The 24,544-nt window shown below is 54.1% G+C and overlaps 3 protein-coding genes across 7 annotated transcripts in view; 2 read left to right on the top strand and 1 right to left on the bottom strand.

The window, feature by feature from the left end:
• NSD3 (nuclear receptor binding SET domain protein 3) overlaps positions 1-8,603 on the top strand; it is a 38,737-nt gene extending 30,134 nt beyond the window's left edge. For 2 of the 3 annotated variants that reach the window (XM_005139889.3, XM_005139886.3), the window contains 6 exons: positions 94-363; positions 859-975; positions 1,325-1,466; positions 1,934-2,040; positions 2,545-2,749; positions 3,741-8,603. In XM_005139889.3, coding sequence (XP_005139946.2) covers positions 94-363; positions 859-975; positions 1,325-1,466; positions 1,934-2,040; positions 2,545-2,749; positions 3,741-3,982 — 1,083 coding nt within the window. In that variant the 3' untranslated portion in view covers positions 3,983-8,603. Of the gene's footprint in view, positions 1-93; positions 364-858; positions 976-1,324; positions 1,467-1,933; positions 2,041-2,544; positions 2,750-3,740 lie in introns of those variants that run through there. The other variant, XR_004080044.2, reaches the window with a different exon arrangement.
• Positions 8,604-9,107: 504 nt separating this feature from the next.
• On the top strand, positions 9,108-12,345 carry PLPP5 (phospholipid phosphatase 5). Its single transcript, XM_031045390.2, has 7 exons — positions 9,108-9,190; positions 9,280-9,388; positions 9,826-9,916; positions 10,123-10,186; positions 10,537-10,661; positions 10,949-11,119; positions 11,745-12,345. The coding sequence occupies exons 1-7, from the start codon at positions 9,117-9,119 to the stop codon at positions 11,897-11,899; spliced, it is 789 nt and encodes a 262-aa protein (XP_030901250.2). The 5' UTR covers positions 9,108-9,116; the 3' UTR covers positions 11,900-12,345.
• Positions 12,346-12,709: 364 nt separating this feature from the next.
• On the bottom strand, positions 12,710-21,781 carry DDHD2 (DDHD domain containing 2). Of its 3 annotated transcripts, none has more exons than XM_034070523.1 (17): positions 21,568-21,781; positions 20,395-20,585; positions 18,987-19,076; positions 18,569-18,689; positions 17,803-17,892; positions 17,039-17,174; positions 16,229-16,437; positions 16,088-16,155; positions 15,854-15,973; positions 15,628-15,723; positions 15,226-15,339; positions 14,991-15,146; positions 14,816-14,918; positions 14,574-14,738; positions 14,276-14,438; positions 13,903-14,021; positions 12,710-13,813 (listed from the first exon to the last, which is right to left on the bottom strand). In XM_034070523.1, the coding sequence occupies exons 1-16, from the start codon at positions 21,746-21,748 to the stop codon at positions 13,931-13,933; spliced, it is 2,094 nt and encodes a 697-aa protein (XP_033926414.1). In that variant the 5' UTR covers positions 21,749-21,781; the 3' UTR covers positions 12,710-13,813; positions 13,903-13,930. The 3 variants fall into 3 exon arrangements, with proteins under 3 accessions (XP_033926414.1, XP_033926415.1, XP_033926413.1); XM_034070524.1 differs by having other exon boundaries at positions 12,710-13,549; XM_034070522.1 differs by having other exon boundaries at positions 12,710-14,021.
• Positions 21,782-24,544: the final 2,763 nt, after the last annotated feature.

Genomic DNA, 24,544 nt, shown 5'->3' with positions numbered 1-24,544 from the left:
TGGTCCAGATCCTTTCCAATGGAGCAGTCACATCCTTTAGTGTTCTCTGTGCTTTGCCTTCCTCACTGATTCCTTTCCCCCTTTGCTCCACAGTCCAACAAGGTGATAGGGAAGGTTCAGATCCAGGTGGCTGACCTGTCGGAGATCCCTCGCTGTAACTGCAAGCCCTCGGATGAGAACCCCTGTGGCCTGGAATCAGAGTGTTTGAACAGGATGCTGCAGTACGAGTGCCACCCCCAAGTGTGCCCTGCAGGAGAGCGGTGCCAGAACCAGTGTTTCACCAAAAGACTCTACCCTGATGCTGAAATCATCAAAACCGATCGACGGGGATGGGGCCTCAGGACAAAAAGGAGCATTAAAAAGGTAGAATTACAAAGGACAAAGGCAACCTTGCCCTGACTTGAAGATGATGACATCCAGGAGAGCTGGAAAAGGGTAGAAAAGGCAAACTGATCCTGAACTGATCCTTTTCCCATTAGAACCAACGTGGTACTGAGCTGTACGCTCAGGCAGCATGTAGGATAACCCACAGTGCAGTGTCAGGATAAAAGCTTTGTGGATAGGCATTTAAACTGTGAATGTGCTGCTTTTATCCTTTTTCACAAGGATTTATCTCCTTGGCTTTTTCAATGGTAGTTTACAGTCTCTAGAAATGCGAGACAGGAGGATTATGCTGCTGTTGTCATTTTGAGCTTATTGCTTAGATTCACATCTGCCTACGAGAGGGTTAAGTTTCCATGCTTCTTGTGATGGTTGCAGTGTGTTTTTATAGGAAATGCTTTTCTTCCTGTGCTGCTTCCCTTTAGGATAGGAAGGAGATGAGAAACCCGTGCTTCCCTTGTTTTCCTTCCCTTCCAGGGTGAATTTGTGAATGAATATGTTGGTGAGCTGATCGATGAGGAGGAGTGCAGACTGCGCATCAAGCGCGCGCATGAGAACAGCGTGACCAACTTCTATATGTTAACTGTAACAAAGGTACCCGTCACCCCTTATTCAGTGTGAGCTGTTGCTGGTTGAAACTAGGGGCAAAATGCTGGCAGAAGCATTGCTCCATGTTTGCTCTTACCCTCCTGTCCACACCTCCGTGTTTCCATTTAATGCAGTGGGTGAGGAGGTGAAACAGAGAACCTGTATCTCAGGTTGTGCCTATTTCACATTGTAGTATCAATATTCAGGCTGTCTCTCATTAACTCTTAAGGGAAAACTTCACACTTGGAACCAATACATATAATAAGTGTAGTTTTGCTGCCTTGGCCATTAGTCAGCACTTGTTGTTTCACCTTCTTCCTTGTAAGTACTTGACCATGTGTTTTTTGCTCTGAAGGACCGGATCATAGATGCTGGCCCAAAGGGGAATTACTCTCGGTTTATGAACCATAGTTGTAATCCAAACTGTGAAACACAGAAGTGGACAGTGAACGGGGACATTCGAGTTGGACTGTTTGCTCTTTGTGACATTCCTGCAGGTAGGAAGATGCTCTGCACTTACACTTCATTCTCAATGGCTATAACTGGCTGTGGTGGTTTTCCTCTTAAATTCCCTAACACCAGCAATGTTCATAGGAACTTTGTCATTCATTGGAGCAGAGACAAGTATTTGAGTTCTGGGGATCTGTAGTTGGAGACTTTGAAGCTGAAAGCTGCTGTTAAAGCTAACTCTAGGCTTTGCTGCCAAGTACAGCGTTAACTGGGTCCTGGAAACGCTTAGCACAGCACTGATCTTTCATCAGGATTTGTCTGGGGTGATGGTATCTTTCCATGCTCAGTGTTTCACCTCATCTGCCGTTGTACCTGGCTCTGTGTGACAGTGGAGTCAATGAACTCGGTGCATTGTTCCCTTCCAAACACATTGCTGCTGGATCTCCAGGATGGATGCTTCCTCCCAAGCCTTGTCTTTCCTCTGTGGGCGAATCATTTTCTCTTCATGTTGTAGGGATGGAGTTAACCTTTAATTACAACTTGGATTGCCTGGGCAATGGGAGGACCGAGTGTCATTGTGGAGCAGAAAACTGCAGTGGTTTCCTTGGGGTGCGTCCAAAGGTACGTGGGTGAACACTGAAGCTTCTCCTCCCAGATCCAGTGAGAGCAGGGCAGGGAGGTTCTTGTTTGCTTAACTCTTTAGTTCAGGTTGGCCAAAGAAGTGGTGAATGCTCCATCCCTGGCAGCGTTCAAGGCCAGCCTTGGGTGACATGGTCTAGTGTGAGGCATCCCTGCCTATGGCAGGGGGTTGGGACTGGATGATCTTAAGGTCCTTTCCAACCCAAATCATTCTGTGGTTCTGTGATTCTAATACCTTGACCGACTGTAAAGGCACAGTAGTGCTGTTGTGTCAGTGGTGGACTTCATGTATCAAACTGTGTTAATTCAGACACATGTGGATGAGCATTTCTGGCTTCTGTAGCTTCAACTCTTATTTGGGGTGGATTTAATGCTTGAGGTGGATTTAATGTAAGCAGAGGGCATGCAAATAATAACCCCAAGTGATTAATTGTAATGCAGGGGGTTTATAAAGTGACTGTATGCTCTGATCTTTGTAATTGCCAGACAGCATTTGCAACAGCAAACGAAGAGAAGGTGAAGAATGCGAAGTTAAAGCAGAAGAAGAGGAAAATAAAAACAGAGCAGAAGCAGATGCATGAAGACAACTGCTTCCAGTGTGGAGACGGGGGAGAGCTAGTCATGTGTGACAAAAAGGACTGTCCCAAAGCATACCACCTCCTATGCCTTAACCTGACTCAACCCCCTTTTGGTAAGAGCAGTCCTGTGCTTTCCTGTTCAGCTTTCCTTCCTGCAGTGTCACAGCTGAAATGCAGCCCTCATTTAGGTTAAAAGCAGCCTGTTGGCTTTGGCAGTGCTGCTCATTTTTAGGCATACATCAGGTGGCAGTGTTCTGACACGACGGGCAGAGAGGTGATGTAATATTTGGTGTTCTCTAATGTGTTTAATTTAGCTATTGCTGAAGGATAGCACGTACCTTCTGTTTGATTTCTCCATGTCAAGGCAGAGTTTTCTGTAGCCAGGGTTCAGGTTATTCGACAATACAACATCTTAATCCCATGGCATGGTTTGGGAAAAGCCTTTATCTCTTTAATCTTCCTGATTCCAAAGACTTTGATGAATATCATTGGAAGGCCAGATTAGTCTAGGATTAAATTATCCAAGCAGCTGCCACGAGTGAAGCTGAAGAAGCAGCAAGAAGCTTTTGATTTCCCTTTTTCCTATGCTCAGTGCACCTCTGCAGTCCAGGAGTCATAGAAAGACGTGTCTGAATGGCTTGGGGATGTGGGGCTTTTATGCTCCAACATGGTTTTACCCAATTTATTCTTCTTTTAGCTATTTCTCGCTTGGTTTCCAAAACTAATGCGTTCAGGCTTGCATTAAAGTGAACTACAGCTTAGTTTGGAGTTACCTGAGCAAGTCCAGGTCAGTAAGTGATGCTCACAAATCAAACCAAACTCCCCATGCAAGGACGTTTGGTGTTTTGATGCCAGAGGAGGTTGAGCTCTCTGGTTTAAGCTCTGGTTATGCCCATTTTGATGCTGTGAGGCCTCAAAGATGCCCCATGTTTGTTGGACATGAGAAGCCCAAGTGGCAACTACAGTAAGAGTTGATTTTCCTGACCTTCCTTTGCATTCATCTGTGCACTTCCAACACAGAGCAATGGTTAAAGGCCGATGCTGTCCCTGAAACTAACCCCAGCTTCCTGTCTTGCCTCTCTTCCCTCCCCTTCCCGTCCTCAGGAAAGTGGGAATGTCCATGGCATCAGTGCGACGTCTGTAGCAACCCTGCTGTTTCCTTCTGCGAGTTCTGCCCTCACTCCTTCTGCAAAGACCACGAGCAGGGAGCGCTGGTGCCGTCGGCACTGGACGGCCGCCCCTGCTGCTCCGCGCACGACCCCAAGTCTCCTGTGGCACCCGAGTACTGGAGCAAGATCAAGTGCAAATTGGAAGCACAGAACCCCCCTGAAGAAGCCAAGGAGTGAATTTGGTTCCAAAGAGCCAAGGGAAGGGGAGAAGAGAGGGGCAGGCAGGCGATGAACTCAACGAGGCTGCTTGGACACGTTCAGTCTTTGGCATCGTCGCGTGCGGACTGGGATCGGGACCGTTTCCTCTGAGCGAGCAGGAGCAGGCGGTGGTGGTTGGGTTTTGTTGTTTGGTCTTTCTTTTACCCTTGAATGTGCTACAGCAGCTCTTCCTGGGGGCAAGCAGAGCCGCCTCGGCCTTCGACGGAGAAACCTTTTGACAGTGAAAAGAATATCCCGTTTCCAACCTGTTCTCTTGAGTGTAGAAAAGCAAATCATAAGCAGCATATTTATTTATTTAATTTTGAAAGGGTTGTGGAAGATCTGGCTTTGCTCGGGCTTCGTGGCTTTAGGAACAAAGCAGCAAAGCCAAGGGCACCTCTGTGTGTGGTTGACGGCAAGGACAAAGCCTCCCCACTCTGTAATGCTGAGGTGCCACACGGGCAGATGTGGGGTTCAGACCAGGTGACCCTGAAATGCCTCTATGGCAGTGTTTACTGTTCTAAGGCATGTGGAGAAGGTAGGTTATGTTCATGTTAACCTCTGAATGTTGGTGTCAAGCTTTTCCAGTGAGAAGTGAGGTGGGTGACATCTTGGAAGTGCTCCTAATGCCGGATCTGGCACTGGGAAAGGAGGGCAGGAATTGCAGCTCCCTGCTGGAGCTCTGAAGTGGGTGCTTGCAGGCAGGTGGAAATGCAGATGGAGCTGAATGACACAATGGGCATTCCATTATCCTGCCTAACGGGGAAACCCTTCCCTGTCAGGACAGCCTCAGCCTGCAAGCACACTTGGAACTGAAGTCTTAATCCTGCCTGTGGGAGCACTGCCATTGACTTCTGCAGAGGGAGGAGGACAAATCCCTGCTCTGTGTGTAGGTGTTTGTCCCCTCCCAGGTCCATGCTTGTTTCCCTGCAGTTGAGTCCGTGTGATTCCTTCCTGCTGCCTTCCCAGGCTCCCGTTAGCTTCAAATCCAAGGAGATTTGAGCACGGAAGGAATCAGACCCTTTGCTTTGAATGCTTAGGTATTACTTTTGCTGAGAGAGCTTCTGGCTTTCATCGTTGTTGATGGAGCTCAGGAAGATCTCAGCACTTCAGTGAACAGGGTATTCTCCACCTGGGTCATGGGCTGTGTTCACAGCAGCCAACTTGAGCCTCCTGAAACAGTTCTCCCTTGGATTTCCTCTGCTAGAGAGGCTTTTGAAGGGGCTGCTCCAGGAGTAGGTTCCTTTAAGAACCTATTCCCTTCTTTTCCTTGTGCAAGGAGTCTGGAGAACTGCTTTCCCCTTTGGTGCACCCTTCACCCAAGCACTGTGTGTCCCCCCCCTTGCCCTGGTGCAGTTAGAACACACTTCTGACGTGTGTGCTGGAGAATGAGGTATTGAAGAGAAGGGATTCCTATCATGTGTTGCTGGCATCTGGCTCATTGAAGCCTTTGGGATCAGAGCTGTGTCTTTAGGAAGCCTCCAGCAAGGTGGTGACTTCTCAGTTAAGCAAATCAAAGGCAGAAGGACATGGGAGGTTGGTAGAAGGTGCCTTGCTTCCAGCTGGTGATGGCTTAGCCCTCACGTTAGGGGTTGGAATCTGTTTGCCAGGCACTTGGAAATGACAGGATACACTACAGTGCCATTCACTGAGCCAGCAGCTCACCTCCTGAGCACCCATGGGTGCTTGGGGTGTACCTGGAGGGGGTCAGGTCTGGTACACAGGCTCCTGGGCTGTGCCAAGCGCTTCATCTTGGGCTCTGTGCTACAGAGAACATCTGAAACACTAATGCTGCTGCAAAGCAGTGCTCTCTTTTGGTACTTTTTACACAGCAAAAAGCCCTTTGCAGAAAAGGTTTTCTTTTTGTTCCCTTTCCCAGTGATAAATGTCTCTTTTTCTTCCCTTTTCCGGTGATAAATGTCTGTTTTTAGGCTCTTACTGGGGCTGTTGGCCCTTTTCAGCAGTGCCAGACATAGCTCTTGCTGTGGTAAGGCCCACGATGTGCTTACTTCAGCTCATGTATTAGCCTTGATCATGTTCAGATGATGTTCTCTTGGGAATGCAGAGCGTGGCTATGGGGTGAGTGCAGTTTTCCCTGGCTCCATGGTGGGAATGGTGTGAGGGCACCAGGACCCCCTCATGAGCACTCCACATGGTGGGGAGTGGAAGGGTGAGAGCCATGGAGCATCCTTCACCTCGCAGGCCACATAGAAGGCTTCAAACCATGTCAAATGCTGTGGGTTGAGGGTTCCTGCTGCTCCTGTGCCATGCACTCGAGGTCTTGCTTCATTTTGGTCTCAGACTTCTTACAGGTGCTTCTTTTTGCCACCAAAAAAGCTAAGATTAAGGATAGCCAAAACCTGGAGCAACAGGAGATTGGTTTGTAAGCTGGGGAGCAAAGAGTCTGAACTGGATTCCATGCTGTTGGAGAGAAGGTGAATCTTTAATGTTCTGAGCTAAGCAAATGCCTCATTGAAGCATCTTAACTGTAGGGTTGTTCTCTTTGCCAAACACAATGTTCAAACACACCTTTTAACCCCATCTCAGCAAACTGGACAGTGATAACGGCATTCCTTCACCAGGTTAATGGATGGATGCTCCACTTGGCATCACAGGGGAGCTGTATCCTCAACTGGAACCAGTAATACTGGGTGGTAATGTGGCTGTTTCATGCTGATGCCTGGAAGCAATCCACAGGATTTTGGTCAAGAGCTTGAACCTGCTCTTCAAGACCCAGTTATTCCTTCACCCCAATGCCCTGGCACACTTGTCCCTTGCTTTGTCTCCCATTCCTAAGGGAGCACCACGCTCCAGCTCCCTCTCCATCACCCTCGTGCTCCCTTTTGGTGCAGCCTCAAAGCTGCCATGTGAAGTGGACAGGATTGTGTTGTTTCCTGGGGCTTGTACTCGAGGTTGCACCTTAGCACAGCACAGACCATGGTGGCCAAAGGCTGGTTGAGTCCCTGCATCCATCCATGGTGCAAGCATTTAGGTGTAGCTTTCAGGTCATTTATGTAGACTTGTCCTCTCCATAGACTGTCGAAGGCATTTGCAGCTCAGGAAGGATAAAGGTGGGAGGGAGGAGGCAAATTCCCTTCTCTGGTCACCACCCTGGTCTTGGAGATACCCATTGGAATGGAATAGTAGGGCCGGAATGTTGGATTTTGGCCTTTCTTTGGAAGAAACCCTTTCTTTGTATCTTTCATTTCAGGATAGAATGGGAAAGACCCAATTCCTCGCCGTACTGAGCAGCATCCAGTCTGTATATAGTGAATCTTTATGGGGCTCTGTGGGTTGGATGGGGAGGGGGGTGTCCAGCGCTGGTACGAAGTCGTCACTTTACCATTGAAACCTCTGCCTCATTGAATTCAGGGTTTAATGTACTTGAAGCTCCGCGGTTCCTTCTCCAGCTTTGGTTCGTTTGCCTTTATTTATGTGTTCCTTCCATATCCTCCATTGCAAAACGTCTTTGGCCTTCCCTCAACTCCCTCTGGACACTGGAATCCGTGGCCCATGGAAAGGGGGCGGATGTCAGGCATCACCGGAGGGTGATGCTGCTCAGCTTCCGGGTTTCCCTTGGCTTTCCCCTCCCTGCTCCGCTTGGGATGGGTTCCCAATGGTCTCAGTGTAAAGGAAAAGGTAACAAATCCCCTACCAACATAAGGTGGTTCCTGTTACATTCCATCCCTGAGCCCCATGTGGGGCTGTGCTGTGGGGAGAGGGATGCTGTGCTTCATACACCTCCAGAAGGGAAACCGTGTTTGACTTTGCCAAAGCCATTCACTCCTTCACCGCCTCTGCTGTTACCAACAGGCTCTAGGGAACCATTCCCCATCTTGTCTCATTCCCGGTGTCCTTCTCAATCCAAGGGGTTATTGGGCCTTGGGATCCGATGCCATTGGCACAAGGCAGGTACGTGCGGATCCCGTTTCCATCCCCCCTTGTGCTCTGCGGATGCCCTATTGTAGAGTCGTTACCTCCATCACCCTTATCCGTACCAACCCTTGTAGGTCCTGTGAGATGTCCCGTTCAGGCAATCCCTCCTAGCAAACGCATCCATAGTCACTGAAGCCGGTATCCTAAAGGAGTCCTTGGGAGTCGCCTGGAAGCTCTCCACACTAAGGGAGCAGTTCCCTTTCCCTGGCCATGTTCCATTGGGGCATTAACTGTATTATGACTTGATGTTGCCGCATAGACTTTGGGATAGCCGATATGGGGGGGGTTTGTTGTCCGGCCTATGTTCTGCATAGTGTGAAACCTGTAAAGCTTGGTTAACCCTGTACATAGGTAGCTGCCCGTCCCCTAGTTATAGCGTACCTAGACTTGCCTGTAATATTCTAGCTTCCTCCTTGAATGTGTGTGATGGTAGGAACCATATAATAATTTTTGTACATTCTATTTCTGGAGATGTTGCCCCTTTTTGGTTGTTTTATTTTTTATTTTCCAACTCCTTTGGAATTCGGATGTGGTTTTTTGGGTTTTTTTGGGTTCTTTTTTGCTTCCGTGAGGATTCGTTTGGGAAGGTTTTTAAATGACATTCCACTGATCTGAACTTTTGCTTGAGGTTGACTTCAATAAATGGTTCTGAATGTTCCAATGACCGAACGGGCTGTTCCCTCCCGCTTGCCTTGGGGTGGGCAGGAAGGACAGGGCTTCACCCTGCTCCTGAGGGAGCTCCTGGTGTGGTTCCTATGGGACACGGTCCCCCCATGGCTCCTTCTTGGTTTCTATGGGAGCCGGTCCCTCTATGGCTCCTTGGTTCCTATGGGAAGTGGTCCCCTCGGGGTTCCCCCTTGGTTCCTATGGGAACTGGTCCCTTTGGGGTTCCCTGCTCTGTTCCTATGGGCTCCATTCCTCCCATGCTCCCTGCTCTGTTCCTATGGGATCCTCTCCCCTGGTGCTCCCTGCTCTGTTCCTATGGGATCCTCTCCCCCGGTGCTTCCTGCTCTGTTCCTGTGTGATCCGCTCTCCCCAGTGGCCCCAAGCGGCCTCCCCGCCCCTGAGCTCGGCAGGGCCGTGCTCGGCTCCTCCCCGTGCAGGGCGGTGCGGAGCCGGGGCCGGAGCCGGTGCTGGGGCCGGTGCTGGTGCTGGTGCCGGAGCCGGTGCTGGTGCCATGCGGCGCGGGGGCTGCGGTGCGGAGCTGGCGGCCGAGGCTGCGGTGCGAGCCCTGCTGCTGGCAGCGACCCTGTGAGTCCAGAGGGGGCACGGGGATGGGGATGGGGACGGGGGGGGTCCCTCCCCGGCCCCCCCAGGCTGAGCCCTTCCTGCCCCCGCAGCATCCTGGAGCTCCTTCCGCCCTTCCAGCGCCTGCTGCAGCCCGAGGAGATGTGGCTCTACCGGAACCCCTACACGGAGGCGGAGCGGGTGCCAGCGCTGCCCATGGCGGTGAGTGCCGCCCCTTCCTGCGGGATGGCTCTGGGCATCCTCTGGGAGTCACGGCCCGAGGGGGGGTTAAAGGGATCCTAAAGCTCATCCAGCCCCATGGCAGGGACAGAGACGGGTGCTCCAAGGGATGCGGCAGCCACAGCTCCGTCCAACCCATCCCAGTGCCCCATTGCCCTCACAGGGTGCCTAAGAGCTCCCCTCTGCCTAAGGACCTGTGCTGTGAGTACCTGGAGCTCTTCCAGGTGTCCCTGCGGGGGATGCTCAGTGATAACCGAGTTTCCCTGCATCAGCATCAGTGTTTTCTCGCTGATGTGGGTGCTGCTGCCATAGATCCGGGTTTGCATCCTGCTGGATGCGCAGCACTGGGAGAGGGCAGGATGCTCCAACGGGAGCGCTGCAGCTGCACACACACTGACATCCATCTCCTCCCATCGCAGCTCATCACCCTCCTGTCCCCGTTGCTGCTCATCCTCCTGGCAAGGCTATTCCTGGGCGCCGACCGGGAGGACACACGGGAAGCCTGCCTGGGTGAGCTGCATTCATGTGGAGCATTCAATTCTATGGGCACCCTCACAGGGAAGAGCTTCTTCCTTATCCCCTGTCTCAGTCTGAACCCATCACCCCTTATCCCATCCATCCCCCCCACTCCAGCATCCCTGTAGCCCCCTTCAGCCTCCACCAGGCTCACACCACAGTGATGATGGTGCTGATAGGACCTCTCTGCTCTCTCCCAGCTTCCAGCCTCGCTCTTGCCCTCAATGGGGTCCTGACCAATGCCCTGAAGCTCGTGGTGGGGAGGTGAGAAACCAGCTCCTTCCTCCTTGCACCATGTGGGGAGGGGATGCGGGTCTGGGCCATGGCAGAGCTGCAATAGGAGCAGCAAGGGCCAGAAGCTGGAGTTGGATGCACTCAATGTGGACACAATGGGTTCTGGCTGGCTGGAAAACCATTAAACATCAGAGCAGACACTGGTGGGGATCCGGGCATCGTATGGATGGGCTCCTTCACCCAGGGGTGGTTGCATCTCCCCACCTTGGTTGCCTGAGTGACTGTGTTCGGATGTGATGCTCATTGGAGGACCGGGATGGGGTGGGGGGGTCTCCTGAGCACCGTGCACCCATGAGCTGTGCTCTGCTGCTCCTCCCTAGGCCACGACCAGACTTCTTCTATCGCTGCTTCCCAGATGGAAAAGCCAACGTGGAGCTGGTGTGCACGGGAGACTCCAGCACAGTGAGCGAGGGGCGCAAGAGCTTCCCCAGTGGACACGCTTCCTGTGAGCATTCCATGGCCGTGAGGGAACCTGGGGAAGGGAGGGCACCTTGGCTTTGCTTCATGCACCCTAATGCTTTGGGTACATTGAGAGGGGGGGGCTCAGCTTTCCCTCTGCAAAGCAATGGGGTGAAAACCATCATAGGAAGCTGTCCGTGACCGCTGGGATGAGGGATGCTCACCAAGGACCAGCTTCTGCATCTCCATCCCTCCCAAGCCCATGCTTCCCATGGGCAGGACAGCCCCTCCACAGCAGCAGGGCAGAGGGTGAAGCAGCACCTTCCCTTCCAGTCGCCTTCACTGCTCTTGCCTTCTCTGCCTTCTACCTCGGGGGGAAGCTGCACTGCTTCAGGCCGGGCCGGGGGGGCAGAGCCCTGCGGCTCTGTGCCTTCCTCCTCCCACTCTTCCTCGCCACCCTCATCGCCGTGTCCCGCACCTGCGACTACAAACACCACTGGCAAGGTGGGTCTGAGGGCACCACTGAGGAATGGGGCGGGCTGGAAAGGAGCTTGGAGCTGCCATGGGCAGGGATGCTCACACCAGACTGTGTCACTGTGTGCAGCCTGGGCTTGATGCTGCCAGGGATGGAGCTTCCATGGGCAACACATTCCAGTGCCTCAGCACCTTCATGTAAAGAGCTTCTTCCTCATCTCCAATCTAAACTTGCCCTGTTCCAGTCTGAACCCATCACCCCTTGTCCCATCCCTACAGTCCCTAATGAAGGTCCCTCTCCAGCATCCTTGTAGCCCCCTTCAGACACTGGAAGCTGCTCTGAGGTCTCCTCAGCTTCTCCCTGGCTCCATACAGGAGCTGCTTCAGCCCCTGAGCATCCTCATGGCCTCCTCTGGCCTTGCCCCAACAGCTCCATGCCCTTATGATGCTGAGGACACCATCACTGCACACAGTGCTGCCAGTGGGGTCTCACGATGTGTCAGCATCTGCACTGGGTACCTGTACTGTACTGGTACTGCAAGGGGAGGCCATGGTGGGCTCTGAACCTGAGCAGCGATCAGAAACCCTTGGCTTTTGGGGTTTTCCTGCTGGTGAGGATGAAGGGAAGTTCACTCTCCTGTGCTCTTGCCCACAGATGTCCTGGTTGGCTCAGCCATTGGCTTCGTGCTTGCCTACCTCTGCTACAGGCAGTACTACCCTCCCCTGACGGACTCCATGTGCCACAAACCCACGCAGCTGCCAGCACACCAAGAGAAGCCTCCAGCTTCCAGCTTCCACCTGGATGTATAGGGATGGGCCCTCGTCCTGCTGGTCCCTCAGTGCCAGGGCTTTGGGGTGGTTGATGGTCAGAAGTGGCTCCATCGGATGGGGATGAACCTGATGCTGATGCATTCAACCACATCTCACAGGCATCCCCCTCTTCTTGCACCTTAGGGTGCAAACCTGGAGCCACAAACGGTCCTGAAGCAAGAAGCAGGATGGGACCAGCTGGCGTGCCCCATTCCATGGGTGTTCTTGTCACCCTTCGGTCCCATCCCTCCCCATGGGAAGTGTATCCCGGATGGCAGTGCAGTCTTTCCAACCCCAGCTGAGCTCATAGGCAGGGATGAGCATGAGCTTGTGGCCTCTCTCCCCATGGGTTGAATGGGGAGAGGGAAGATGGCTCTAACGTGTGTTATTGGGCTTGCCCTGACCTTTCCTATGTGCCAAATAAAGGAGTTTAGTTTTGTACATCAGCTACGGTACCAAAAGGTTCTTCAGTGACTGGGTTCACTGCTGTGTCCTCGGTGCTGATGTTCTGCCTCTTGCAGCTTTGCTATGGTTGTAAAGAGAGGAGAGGATGCAGAGGATGCAGTGGAAGGGGTAAGGGTGCTGCAGAGCCCCCCGCAGCACTGCTGTAAGCAGTGACCTGGCCCTGGCCTCCATAGATCCATGTGGCATTGACCAAAAGCAAAGGGGGGGATGCAGCACGTGAGGCTCAGGATGGGAGTGATGGAAATGCCACCTCTTGAGCCACAGGATCTTGCCTTCCCCCTGTGACTGTGCCTATGTGGGTTCCTCAAGCCCCCTGCCATACACACACCACACTCAGCTCCTGGTTTAGTTTGGCTTTTACTGGAAAAGACATGAAATAATGTTCAAAACGTGTTTAACTTCCCTGTTCACAAAGTGCTGAGCTTCAAAAGCTGATCACGAGCGGCCCCTGCGAGACCCTTCCTGCCCCTGCTCTCAGCAGGCACCCGGCTGAGCTTGGCTGCAGTCAGGTATGGACCAGCCCCTGTTCCTTTGGGAAGAGGCTGCAGACACCCCCTTTCCAATAGTGCAAACAATGGGGTGCAGGGGGGATGGACAACAAACAGGCAGCGGGTGCAGGCTCCAGACCCCATGCAGGACAAGCATCAGTGGGATGAGAAGTGGTTTGGTTCTCCCAAAGGCCCTGACCCAGCAGTGCAGCGGCTGCAGGGATCACCAGAGGCTCCTTGTGCCCCTTAGAGCAGAGCCAGCACATCCCAGCCCGCACTGGTGCCACTGGGACCGTGTGCTCCAAAGGGATGCCAAGGGCTGGTGGGCACGTTCCTGTTGGCTCTATGGCAGCCCGCGGTGCTGAGGCCTGGTGCTGGTGTGGCAGGGGGAGGTCAAGGCTGCTGCAGTGCTCCCCATGCTGCACAGGGTTAAGGCTTTGGCTCCTCCAGGTCCCTTCACTCAGCCCTGAGCCCTGCTCTGCTTTGGGGTCAATGGGGACCGCAGGAGGTGCAGGGGTAAGGACTCAGGTGCTGGGGGAGAGCAGAAGTGGGTTCCTTGGATGCTTTCATCCCTCTGCCCTTACCCTAAATGGGGGGAAATCGTCCTTATCCGCAGGGAGCAGCATGCAGGACACAGCAGCGGAGCAGGGAGGAAGGCAGAGGAGGAATCTGGACCTCCCTGGTGCATGAATGGGATCTAAGAAGGCAGAAGAACAGAGGAATGGCTGCACCAGGGCAGGCCAATGCACCCAGCAACCACCAGGAGGAGAACACGGGAGGTGAGGAGCACAGGCCACGTGTATTCCGTATCCATAGGTCGCTTCCTTATGGATTGCACCCATGGGAATGCACTCGCTGCTGCCCTTATCTTCACAGCAGTGATTTATTGGGTCTCCTTCTGTCTCATAGTGCTTATGGGCAGGGCAAGAGGAGCCAAAGGTGCTGACTCCCAACCTCCTGCCTGCAAGTAAGGACCAGCATTCCCTCAAGCACCAACGTCCTCCGAGGTATCCCAGGAAATCCCTAGTGCAGGGAGAGGGGGTGACTTACATCAAGTGGCCACAACAGCACAGGATGCTCACTGGCTCCCTGGCAAAGGCTGATCCAATGTAATGCCTTGGGTCTGGTAAATCTCCTTCAGGACCAGCAGAACGGTGTCCTCTGACTCCCTGGATGAGGAGATGGGAATTGGAAGGGGCATGGATGTGCAGTCAGGATGGTTGTGCTGGTTATGGGGTAGGTGCAGTGCTCAGCACAAGCAAGGAGAACTGGTCATCCTCTACCCCCCCCCCCGCTCCCTATGTCTGCATTAGAGGCAGGAGAGCATCCTGATGACTCAGTTAAGGCCCCCCTTTACAACACTGGCTCTAAAAGGAAGGACACTCTGCTTCCATGATCCGGGAATCTGCACCTGGAGCCTTACCAATAGCAGAGGTGTCCTTGCAGTGCAAACAGGTACTCGTTGAAGCTCTCTATGGGCTTCTCCTGCAGCACGTAGTCGATGCGGTTCCCTCCGTTCAGCCTCCCCACGTTAATGGGGGAGGCCTCTTCCTTCACTGCTGGGGGGGGCTCCTCTGCCTTTGTGTCTGAAGGAAACAAAGAGCAATGTGGTTCAACCAGAGGGGCCCTCCATGGTCAGGTCCCATCCCTGCATCCCTCCATGGGCAGCTCCCATCCCTCCATCCTGCTCCATGGGCAGCTCCCAGCACCTCAATACCCACCTGGCTGCCTCTCCGTGCTGGCCTCTGCCTCTGCCTCACCCTCAGCAGCCGGTGCCTCCAGGGCAGGCAATGGGGCGCGGGTGAAGGACTGCCAGGCCACCCGCAGGGACCCCAGCAGGTTGTTCTTCAGGTCCACACTCATGCGGGTCAGCCCCTCCTTCAGCTCTGCAAGGCAGGAGGGGATGGGCTGGGGATGGGGCTGTTCCCAAGGGATGGGGAGAAGGGCTCCTCCTTCCCCTTACCTAAGTGCATCCTCTTCCTGCCCTTGTGGTGGGGCAGCAGCATGGGCTCGAACTCCACATCGGGGACGATCATGGGCTCGATCCTATACGCCACGGGGTCGAACTGCACGAGGAGGGGGCCCGTGAGCTGTGCTGCACACACTGCAGGCTGCAGGGCTCCGGTCCTCATACCTACAGGGTGGAAGATGTTGAAGAAGCCCTTGCAGGTGGGCAGGCTGTAGTCAGGGTTGATCCTCTTCACCCCTCGTACGGTCAGGAACATCCCGATGGGTGACCCGAAGGCGAAGAAGATGCTGGGTTTGTAGTTCAGCTGGGGGTAGTTTGCTGACACCTAAGGAGGGATGGGGATCATGGGGTTCCATGAGATAAGCTCCATGCTGCTGGTCTGAGCACCAGGAAGAGGGAGGTACCTGGCCCAAGCCAATGTCCCGGTATTGGCAATTCCTGCCTTCATCTGTGGGATCCGGGCTGGGCTGTGCTGGGGACCTGCTCTCCTTGGGCTCGGGAGCTGCCGAGCTCTGGTCCTGCAGCAACACAGATGGGAAACCCATTGAGTGAGCCCATGGGCACGAACACGAGGCAGCATCCAGGGCAGCATCCTGCTCCGGCTCCATCCCCAACCACCATTACCTGCTCCGTTATCCCCCTTCCAGGCCACAGGATACAGTGATCCTGCAGCAGGAACACCAGCACAACACACAGGAGCAGCAGTGTCACCACAGCCAATGGTAGCCCATGGGAGCAAGGGTGGCCGGGGATGGGAAGCTGGGATGCTTGGACCCGGATGAACACGAGCCATGCAGAACACAAACCTGCGTCTCCCTCTTGGAGCTGATGTAATGAAGTATCTTCATTCTTGGTCCTAATGGAATTCCCATTTCTTTCAGGTTTGCCTCTGTGCACAAGAACTGGAAAACAAGGAGCAGGTATGAGCACAGGAGCAGGACTGGTGTGTACCTGGTACCAGGATGATGTGCACTGGGTGAGATGGGAAGCAAAGAGGAAACCCAAGAGGCATCCAAGGGGGTCGCTCCTCACCAGTGCTTGTCTGTCCATCTTCTCCTTCTCAAAAACCTCACAGTATTCCCACAGCTCCAGCTCCTTCAGGATTGCTTTGACATCCTCCACCCCCCTGCTGCTTGCTGCTCTCCTGGCCCCCTGTGAACAGAGCCATTGGATATGATGCTCCTTGCTCCCTCTGCCTTCCGGATCACCTCCCCTTCCCAAGCATCAGGAGCTTGCTTGGGTGATGCTGCACAGGGACCCCCATACCTCTTGGTGCTCATCCTCCTCAGGAGCAGCCTTCTGGTTGGTCAGGAGATCGAACAAGATGAGGGACCCTGGAAACCGGAGCAGAGCATCAGCACCCGGGCAGGGAAAAGCCCCATCCCCATCCTCACTGCTCCCCCTTACCCAAGCTGTGCCCCGCAATGGAGACCCCCCCTTTGAAGAGTGGGTTCCTGTGCAGGAAGAGCTGGTAGAGCCGGTTCATTTCGGAGGCCACCGTGTCCACGATGGTCTGGCAATAGGTGGAGCTGTTGTAGAAGAACACGTCCAGGATGGTGTCGTTGATGAAGTGACGCAGGCGATTGATGCTGGGCAGAGTGATGCGCTCCAGGTCCCTATGGGCAGCAAGAGGGAGGTGCATTCAGAGGTGCCAATGAGGCCCCCGCGGTCCTCAAGCAAAGTGTAAGGTCAGAAAGGGATTGTCACCATCCCAAAGGGATGTGATGGGATCCCAAAGGGATGTGATGGGATCCCAAAGGTAGGATCCCAAAGGCTCCAGGGCCTGGAGCACAGCGGTGATGGGGAAGGGCTGAGGGACATGGGGGGGTCAGATGGAGAAGAGAAGGCTCAGGGGGGACCTGATCGCTCTCTAATAGGAGGATGGAGCCAGGATGCTTCCAAGGGATGGGACAAGAGGAAACAGCCTCAAGCTGCACCAGGGCAGGTGTAGATGGAGCTGAGGAACAATTCCTGCCCCAGAGGGTGCTCAGGCATTGGAACAGGCTGCCCAGGGCAGGGCTGCAGGCACCGGCCCTGCAAGTGTCCATACACCCTCAGTGCTATGGGTCAGTGGTGCCCTTGGCAGTGCTGAGTAACAATGGGGCTCAAAGAGCCCTTTCCCAACCCGCTTCATTCTATGGCTCCATGGAGCATCCCGCTGAGCGCATCCCCGCACTCGCAGCCTCCCCTTCCAGGAGGCAAGGCCGGGCCCCTTACACATCCACGCCGGTGGAGTGGAGGGAGCTGTGCCAGTTGACAGGCAGGAATTCCACGCGCCCGATGTGCTGCTGCTCCTGGGCTCTCTTGAAGTGTGCCTGCAGCATGCTCAGGGAGACGCTCCTGAAGTCATTCACTGCGGGAAGAGCAGCAAATCCTCACCCTATGGAGGCTCCGGGATGAGCCACATCCACAGGGATTCATGCAACAGGAGGGAAGATCAGTACCAATGGGAATATCAGCCCCCCCCCTTCAGGGTCTTTAATCTGCTGCCCTAAGAGCTGGAGTCTTTAACTGAGGAAGGTCCCATGTCCTTCCATGTGTGGTGACCGGATTTCTCTATCCCATCAGGAATAAGGCTCCCTTCCATGTGGGCAAGGCTTTAGTATGGCAGCAGGAGAAGGGAGGTACCTTAAAGAGTTTAAACCCAAGGGAGCTGCTGTGAGGATGCATGTGTTAGAAAGGGAATCCTAAGGTTGAGGGGGGGAATGAACTGGGAATGATGCCGTTCTGAGAGGGAAACACTGATTTCCTTCCTTTCACATGGTCTTGGGAACGGGTTCATGGATGAACACATGGAATAGATGGTGTTAGAGCAGTGGGGCCCTTCCTGGTGCTCCCCACAGCAGCCAGCGCATTCAGCTCAGCACCAGGGTGCTGTGAATGCATCCTGAGAGCGTTCTGCATTGGTCACACAGGTGAGGGCTCAGTGCCTGCACCCACAGCAGCACATGGGACATGCATCCATCCGGCTCTGCACCTACCGCACTGGACGATGCTCCGGAAGCGGATGTCACAGGCTGGTCCGATCCCATGCACCACAAACACCAAGTGATCGATCTGCAGCGGCTCCCCTGCCGAGAGAAGAGCCATTCCCTGTGTCCTGTCCCTACATCCCTGATCCCAAGCCCCTCTCCAGGTTTCCTGCTGCCCCTTTAAGCACTGGAGCTGCTCTAAGGGCTCCCTGGAGTGTGTTTGCTCCCATTCCTGAGCTGTCTGTCCTGCTCCATTCATGACAAGAGGACAGCAGAGGAAGGCAGGGCAGCTCATCCCTTATGGCACAAGGAGAGGGCTGGGATCATCTACCCTGTGCCACCTGCACCCTGTGTGGCTCAGGTGGAGTTCTGTGTGGTTCTCTATCTCCCACACACTTTAGGCTGCAAAGCATCCCTGATGGAATACGTGCATGGAAATGAAGGGGTTAGACTGGAATAACTGCTTGTCTTCCCCTTGAGAACACATCCTGATGCCTCAGTGGGAGCTCAGGGAATCCTGATGGGACAGAGCTGACACAGGCCCCAGAACAAAGGGGATAACCCCATGGAAAGCACCTCCCCTCCTTTACAAACACACCCCAAGGCCTCAGGCAATTCCAGGCACTGCTCTGCATCCCAAAACCCATTCCCTGTGCCAGAGCTGGAATCACAACCCCAAGGAACCATTCATGGACCACAGGAGCTTGTGCCAAGGCTTTGAGTGGCCGGATTGGGAAAGGCTTTGGATGGGAGGGAGGGAAGAAAGGAGCTTCACCATTGGGGATCTCAGCAGCGATGTTTTCCACTCCTCTCTTCACAGTCCGAGGTCTCCCTTGCTCTGTAGGAGTCGAGCCCCAGTCGTCGGAGGTGGCAGCAGGCTGGTAATGCACCATCAGCTGGGAAACCAGAGCCGGTCATGGAGCTGCCCATGAGCAGAGGGGATGCTCCGGTAGGTGACATGGGGCTGGGGGGGGGCAGACTGCCTGGGGTGATGGGAATGATGGGGCAGAACTGGTTGTACAGCAGAGATGGGGGAAAGCAGCTCAAAGGCACAGCCACAACAATAGGGATGTCCCTGCTGGGCCCCACAAGGACCAAGGGTAGCCTGGAGCAACCTGGAACTGGAGGAGTTTTCAGGTCCCTTCCAACCCAAAGCATTGCAGTGATTCTATGATCACCAGGCAGCTCCTCACCTTTGGGTTGTGCAGGATGATGATTTCCCTGCTAGGGGACTCCAGTTTCTTCTTCCACTCATCCTGGGTCACAGCAGTCATGTAAGCTTCCTATGGAAAACAGCAGCTGTGAGGCAGCTGAAAGCATTCCCATGGATATTCCAGCATTTGGGATACTCCCCACCCCTTTTATGGCATTTCTTATCAACACTCATTGTGAAAGAGGCAGAGGAATCAGCAACAGGGTGACCTGCGGATCCCCTGCTAGGCAGCTTCCAAGAAGCCAATAGCAGCAGCAGACTTCCAGATCCATTCAGATTTGCATTGTCTGGTCCATCAGAACAGATATTATTGCAAGATGTATATTTTTATACCTATACATATGTAGAGATGTGTGTATATATATACACAATGTGTGTGTGTATATATATATATATGAGATGGGTATATATATCTGAGATGTATATGTATCAGACTTCCAGATCCGTTCAGATTTGCATTGTTTGGTCCATCAGAACAGACATTATGGCAAAGATGTGTATTTTTATACCTATACATATGTAGAGATGTCTATACATATATATGAGATGTGTATACATATGATGTGTATATATATATACACAAGATGTGTGTATAAATATGAGATGTATATACATATGATGTATACATATGTGGGTATATATATGAGATGTGTATACATATGATGTACATATATATATGTGTATATATGAGATGTATATACATATGATGTATATGTGTATACATATATGAGATGTATATGCATATGGTGTGTATATATATATATGAGATGTGTGTATATATCTGAGACATATATACATATATAGCTCTATCTCTCCAAAGCCACCCTGGGCTCAGTGGTTTCTCCTTCCCACATCCCCAGCTCCTTGGGCTTGGCTGTGATTGTGGTGAGGACAATCCTCCCAGTGAGGGTCAATGTGGAGCTGGGGCAGGACAACCCGGAGCCAAGCTCCTGCAGGCACAGAACCTATGGCAGGAGGATGTGTCCTGGCTGGGGAGGGCAGGAGGCAGCTGTGGCAGTAATCGGCTGCAGAAAGGCTGTGCCAAAGCCTCTTTCAAGTTCATGTCCTCAGTGTGAGTGTGGTGCCAGTCACCCCATGGGGTTTGGGACATCAGGGCCAGCACTGGGACAGCTTCCAGCGTCCAGAGCCATAAGGATGCTGTTCATCGGGGGCTGGATGGGACAAGGGGTGCTGGGTTCAGACTGAAACAGGGGGAGCTCAGGTTGGAGATAGGGAAGCTCTTTATGTGAGGATGCTGAGAGAGAACGCTCCATCCCTGGATACAGTGACACAGCCTAGCACGAGGTGTCCCTGCCCATGGCAGGGGCTGGAATGGGATGCTCTGAAGCCCCTTTTCCACCCCAAGCCGTTGTGGGATGCTTCATTACCTCCAGTTCTTGGCTGAAGGTCTCCGAGTAGGGAATGTACTTGTTGTCCTTGTCTCCCTTGTAGAACCATGTGCAGCGTCGCACCTCGGCCACCTCCTCCTCCCAGTACACAGCAACACGCTGCCGCTGCTTCAGGTGCACGTCGTACCTGCCACCCGACGTCGGGACAACCACATCCTCCTTGTGCTTCCCTATGGGAACCAAGGGCTGATGTTTACACACAGGAGGACCACAAAGGCAGCTATCGGACTGTATGCACCTATACATAGGTATGTATATATATCTATGTGTGCCATAGCACAGCACAGGGATGAAACTGGGCCATCTGTGGGCAGAATGCATGAGCAGGGGATGTAGACACTAAGGTTCTCTGTACCCAAGCGCAGAGAACAGCATCAGTGTCAGACTTCTCCCCCAGAAGCAGAAGGTAAGAAGAAGGTGTTAAGCTACAACCGTCTTCCTATGGGAAAACATGGATCTGTGGGCCTGGGAAGGGTGATGCTTCATGGTGCAGGTGCAGGGATCCAGCCTCAAGCCTTTCCCCCTCTAAAACTCCACACAGATCCCAGCACATTCCATGCGTTCTGCTGCCTATGGGCCCGTGCCAGGCTGTGCCCGGCTCAGCCTCTGACCTAGAGCATCCCCAGGGAGGGAGGACGGGAGCAGTGGATGCTGCAACGCTTTGAGCTGGGTGATGCTTGGTGGCCTCATGGCAAGTGATGCTGCTTGGAGCAGACCCCGGTGCCGGGACAGAGCCATCCAGGAGCAGGCAGAGCACCCATCACACGAGGCAGATCCCCCCTGGACCCACCCGGCAGTGCTCTCCCATCACAGCTTTGCAGTGAGGTGATGTCTAATTCAGAGCATCTCCCGAGCGAATGAGGTCAGACCATTCAGTGCGGCCACAGCGTTGTTACCCACATTGTTTTCAGCAATAGTAGGCACATTGCCAGCAAACCAGCCCCAGTTTCAAATCCCTCAAGGGAACAACGCCGCATCCCGCTTGGACAGCATGGAATTGTGCTGGGAATAGTGCATGGAATTGTGCTGGGAATAATGCATGGAATTGTGCATCATCCCCCCCCCTCCATCACCACCAACCAGGCCAGCTCCATGCCCCAAAGAGCACCGCAAACCCGGCCGCGGATGGAGCCGTTCCCGTCCCCCCCGTACCTGCTCCGTGCGCCTCCTCCAGGCGCACCGAGTCCTGGGCGCTGAACGGGACCCAGCGCTCCCGTCCGTCCGTGACCTTGCAATAGAACCAGTGCGGAGCCACCGCCTCGTACCCGCCCGCACCGTCGGGCTCGGCGCTGCCCGACGGGGGCTGCGGCTGCTGCGGCTCCCGAGCGGCCATGGCCCCGGATGGGCACCGGGTTCCGCACCCGGCCCCGGCCCCGGTCCCGGTCCCTGCCTTGCGCACACGCGGGGCCGGGCGGCGCTGCCCGCACCCCAGCGGCGGCTCCGACGGCCCCGGCCCCGGTGCAGGCCCCGCTCTGGGCACCGAGACCGCCCAGGCCGGGGCGGAGCTCCCGGAGCGGCCGCCCCGCACGGCGGCGTCAGGAGAGGGGCGGGCGGGGCAAGGGGAGGGACCCTGCCCGTAACTGTGCTTGCTGCCTGCAACCCCTGCCTGTAACCCTGCCCATAACTGTGCCTGTAACCCCTGCCTGCAACCCCTGCCTGTAACCCTGCCCATAACCCTGCCTGCAACCCCTGCCTGCAACCCTGCCTGTAACCCTGCCTGCAGCCCCTGACTGCAACCCTGCCCACAACTGTGCCTGCTGCCTGCAACCCCTGCCTGCAACCCTGCCTGCAATTCCCACCCAGAACCCCTGCCTACAACCCCCCTGCCTGCTGCCTGCAGACTCCACCTGCAGTTCCCACCCCCAACCCTGCCTGCAGTTCCCACCCAGAACCCTTGCCTGCTGCCTGCAACCCCTGCCCAGTGCCCACAGCTCCTGCCTGCCGTCCTTTTCACACCCCTACCCTTACTCCTGCCTGCACCCCTGCCCACAGCAGCTCCAGCAGGTCCCTGCCCAAACGTGGTGCCAGGCAGGCGATGCTGGCCCTAATTCAGACTCCCTGTCCTGAGCCTTGACTGGGTGCTGATGGGTGCACCCCGAGCCATCGCCTCCAGTGCATGGCATGGACAAGCACTGGGGCACGGGGTGCCCATAAGCACGAGACTGAGTTCATCCTCCCTTCCCGATCCTTCCGTGCCCTTTTGGCCTCCATGGGGATTGAGAAACAGGAATGACGTGTGCTGATCCCAGCAGCAACAGGCAGAGGAGCTGGTGATGGGCAGGATGCTGGAAGGTAAACCGGGAATTGCCATCCCAGTGCCCACCTCTGCCATAACCAGCACTGAAGAGCCCAAGCCCTCAGGTCTGTCTCCTTGCAGAGCAATGGTGGCTCTAGGGATGGTAACAGCTCTTTCAGGTTCTGGAGATGGTCATTGCCATTACAGGTTATTGGTCATTGGTATCTCAGGTTATAGAGATGGTAACTGCCACTTCAGGTCACTGGTAACACCAGTTTCAGGGTCTAAAGATGGTAACTACCATTGCAGCATCTAGAGATGGTACCTGCCATTTCAGGTTACTGGTAACTGCTATCTCAGCTTATAGAGATGGTAACTACCGTTTCAGGTTACTGGTAACTGCTATTTCAGGTTCTAGAGATGGTAATTGCTATTTCAGGTTATTGGTAACAGCAATTTCATGTTCTAGAGATGGTAACTGCCATATCAGGTTATTGGTAACTGCTATTTCAGTTTATAGATATGGGAACTGCCATTTCAGGTTCTTGGTAACAGCAATTTCAGGTTATAGAGATGATAACTGCTATCTCAGCTTATAGAGATGGTAATCTCCATTTTGGGTTACTGGTAACTGCTATTTCAGGTTCTAGAGATGGTAATCTCCATCTCAGCCCCCTCTTCAATACGCTTTTAACTCGAGGTTTACATAACCCTCTGCCAAATCCTTCCCACACGCAGGAACTTCAGCTCGGGCAGAGGAGATCTCTAAAGGAATCTGTTACCTCCATAGGTTCAGCACTAGAAGAGCAGGGAAGAAACCCTCCTCCTCCCACATTCCGCCTTGCTGGAATGCCATGCACATCCTTCCAGCTCTCCTTGGGATAAAGGCATCGCTCTGACCCCGTCCCCATAGCAGGAAACCTTTGTCCCAGTCCATGGAGCACTGGTGATGCAGCAGCTGAGCACAGGGTTTGGAATCTCTCCTCACTGACTGCATTGCAGGGACCATGCTCCTTATGCAGCTGACCCTACCTACTCCTTGCCTGGCAGCTGATAGGGGAGGGAAACAAGTACTGGGGCAAAGAGGATGCACTGAGCAATGCAGGCTTGGTCCTGATGGGATTCCTGCTCCTGGAACACACACAGAAAGGGAAGGTGCAGCCATTCCTTGCATTCCAGGCTTCCCGAAGCTGGCTGCAGGCAGTGATTTGCTCCTGATGCCACATCCTTTAGGAAGCAAGTCTGCCCTGATGGATTTTGCTTTCCCTGTTGAAACAGGACTTGCACCACCTCTTGCGACAGCACATTCCAGGCTTTTTGGCTGATCCAAAGGGAACCCAAGCCCTCGATTTCAACAGCTACACCAACCAAATATAACAACACATGCGGGAACAGGAGGGGAAAGAGCTCCCCAGAGCACAGCTGCTCCATCGCTACCACACAAAACAAACCCAAAGCACAGATTCATCCCTGGCTGCTGCCTTTAGTGGCATTCCCTAGGGCTGGAGCGTTGTCTTCCATGAGCTCTGCTAGCCAGGATAGCCACTCTGCAGGCCTATTCTCAGAGGATGGGATCATATCACATCCAAGCACTCCCACATCCTCGTCTCCTCCTTGGCTCACCTCATCCCTGCAGCCTGACAGCCACATGTGCTCAGACACATCCAAAGGTCAGTCCTGGCTGGGAATGACGTGGGATCTACCAGGGTGCCTTGAGGACACGGGGTGGCCATCAGAGCCAAAGGGGGACGGAGCATCTGTGGCGCTGGGGAGGCAGTGGGGACCCCAAAGCAGGCAACGTGGCCATGGAGACAGCCTGGCTGGTGCTTGGGGTGAGTTACACAACCTCCCCATAGGGTCCTATTAAAGAGAAGAGACCTTGAGACATCCCAA

This window comes from Melopsittacus undulatus, chromosome 18 (genome assembly GCF_012275295.1).
Source record: "Melopsittacus undulatus isolate bMelUnd1 chromosome 18, bMelUnd1.mat.Z, whole genome shotgun sequence".
NCBI classification, from domain to species: Eukaryota; Metazoa; Chordata; class Aves; order Psittaciformes; family Psittaculidae; genus Melopsittacus; species Melopsittacus undulatus.
Note: the sequence above shows the minus strand (reverse complement) of the source record. Positions and strands in the feature narration are given on the sequence as shown.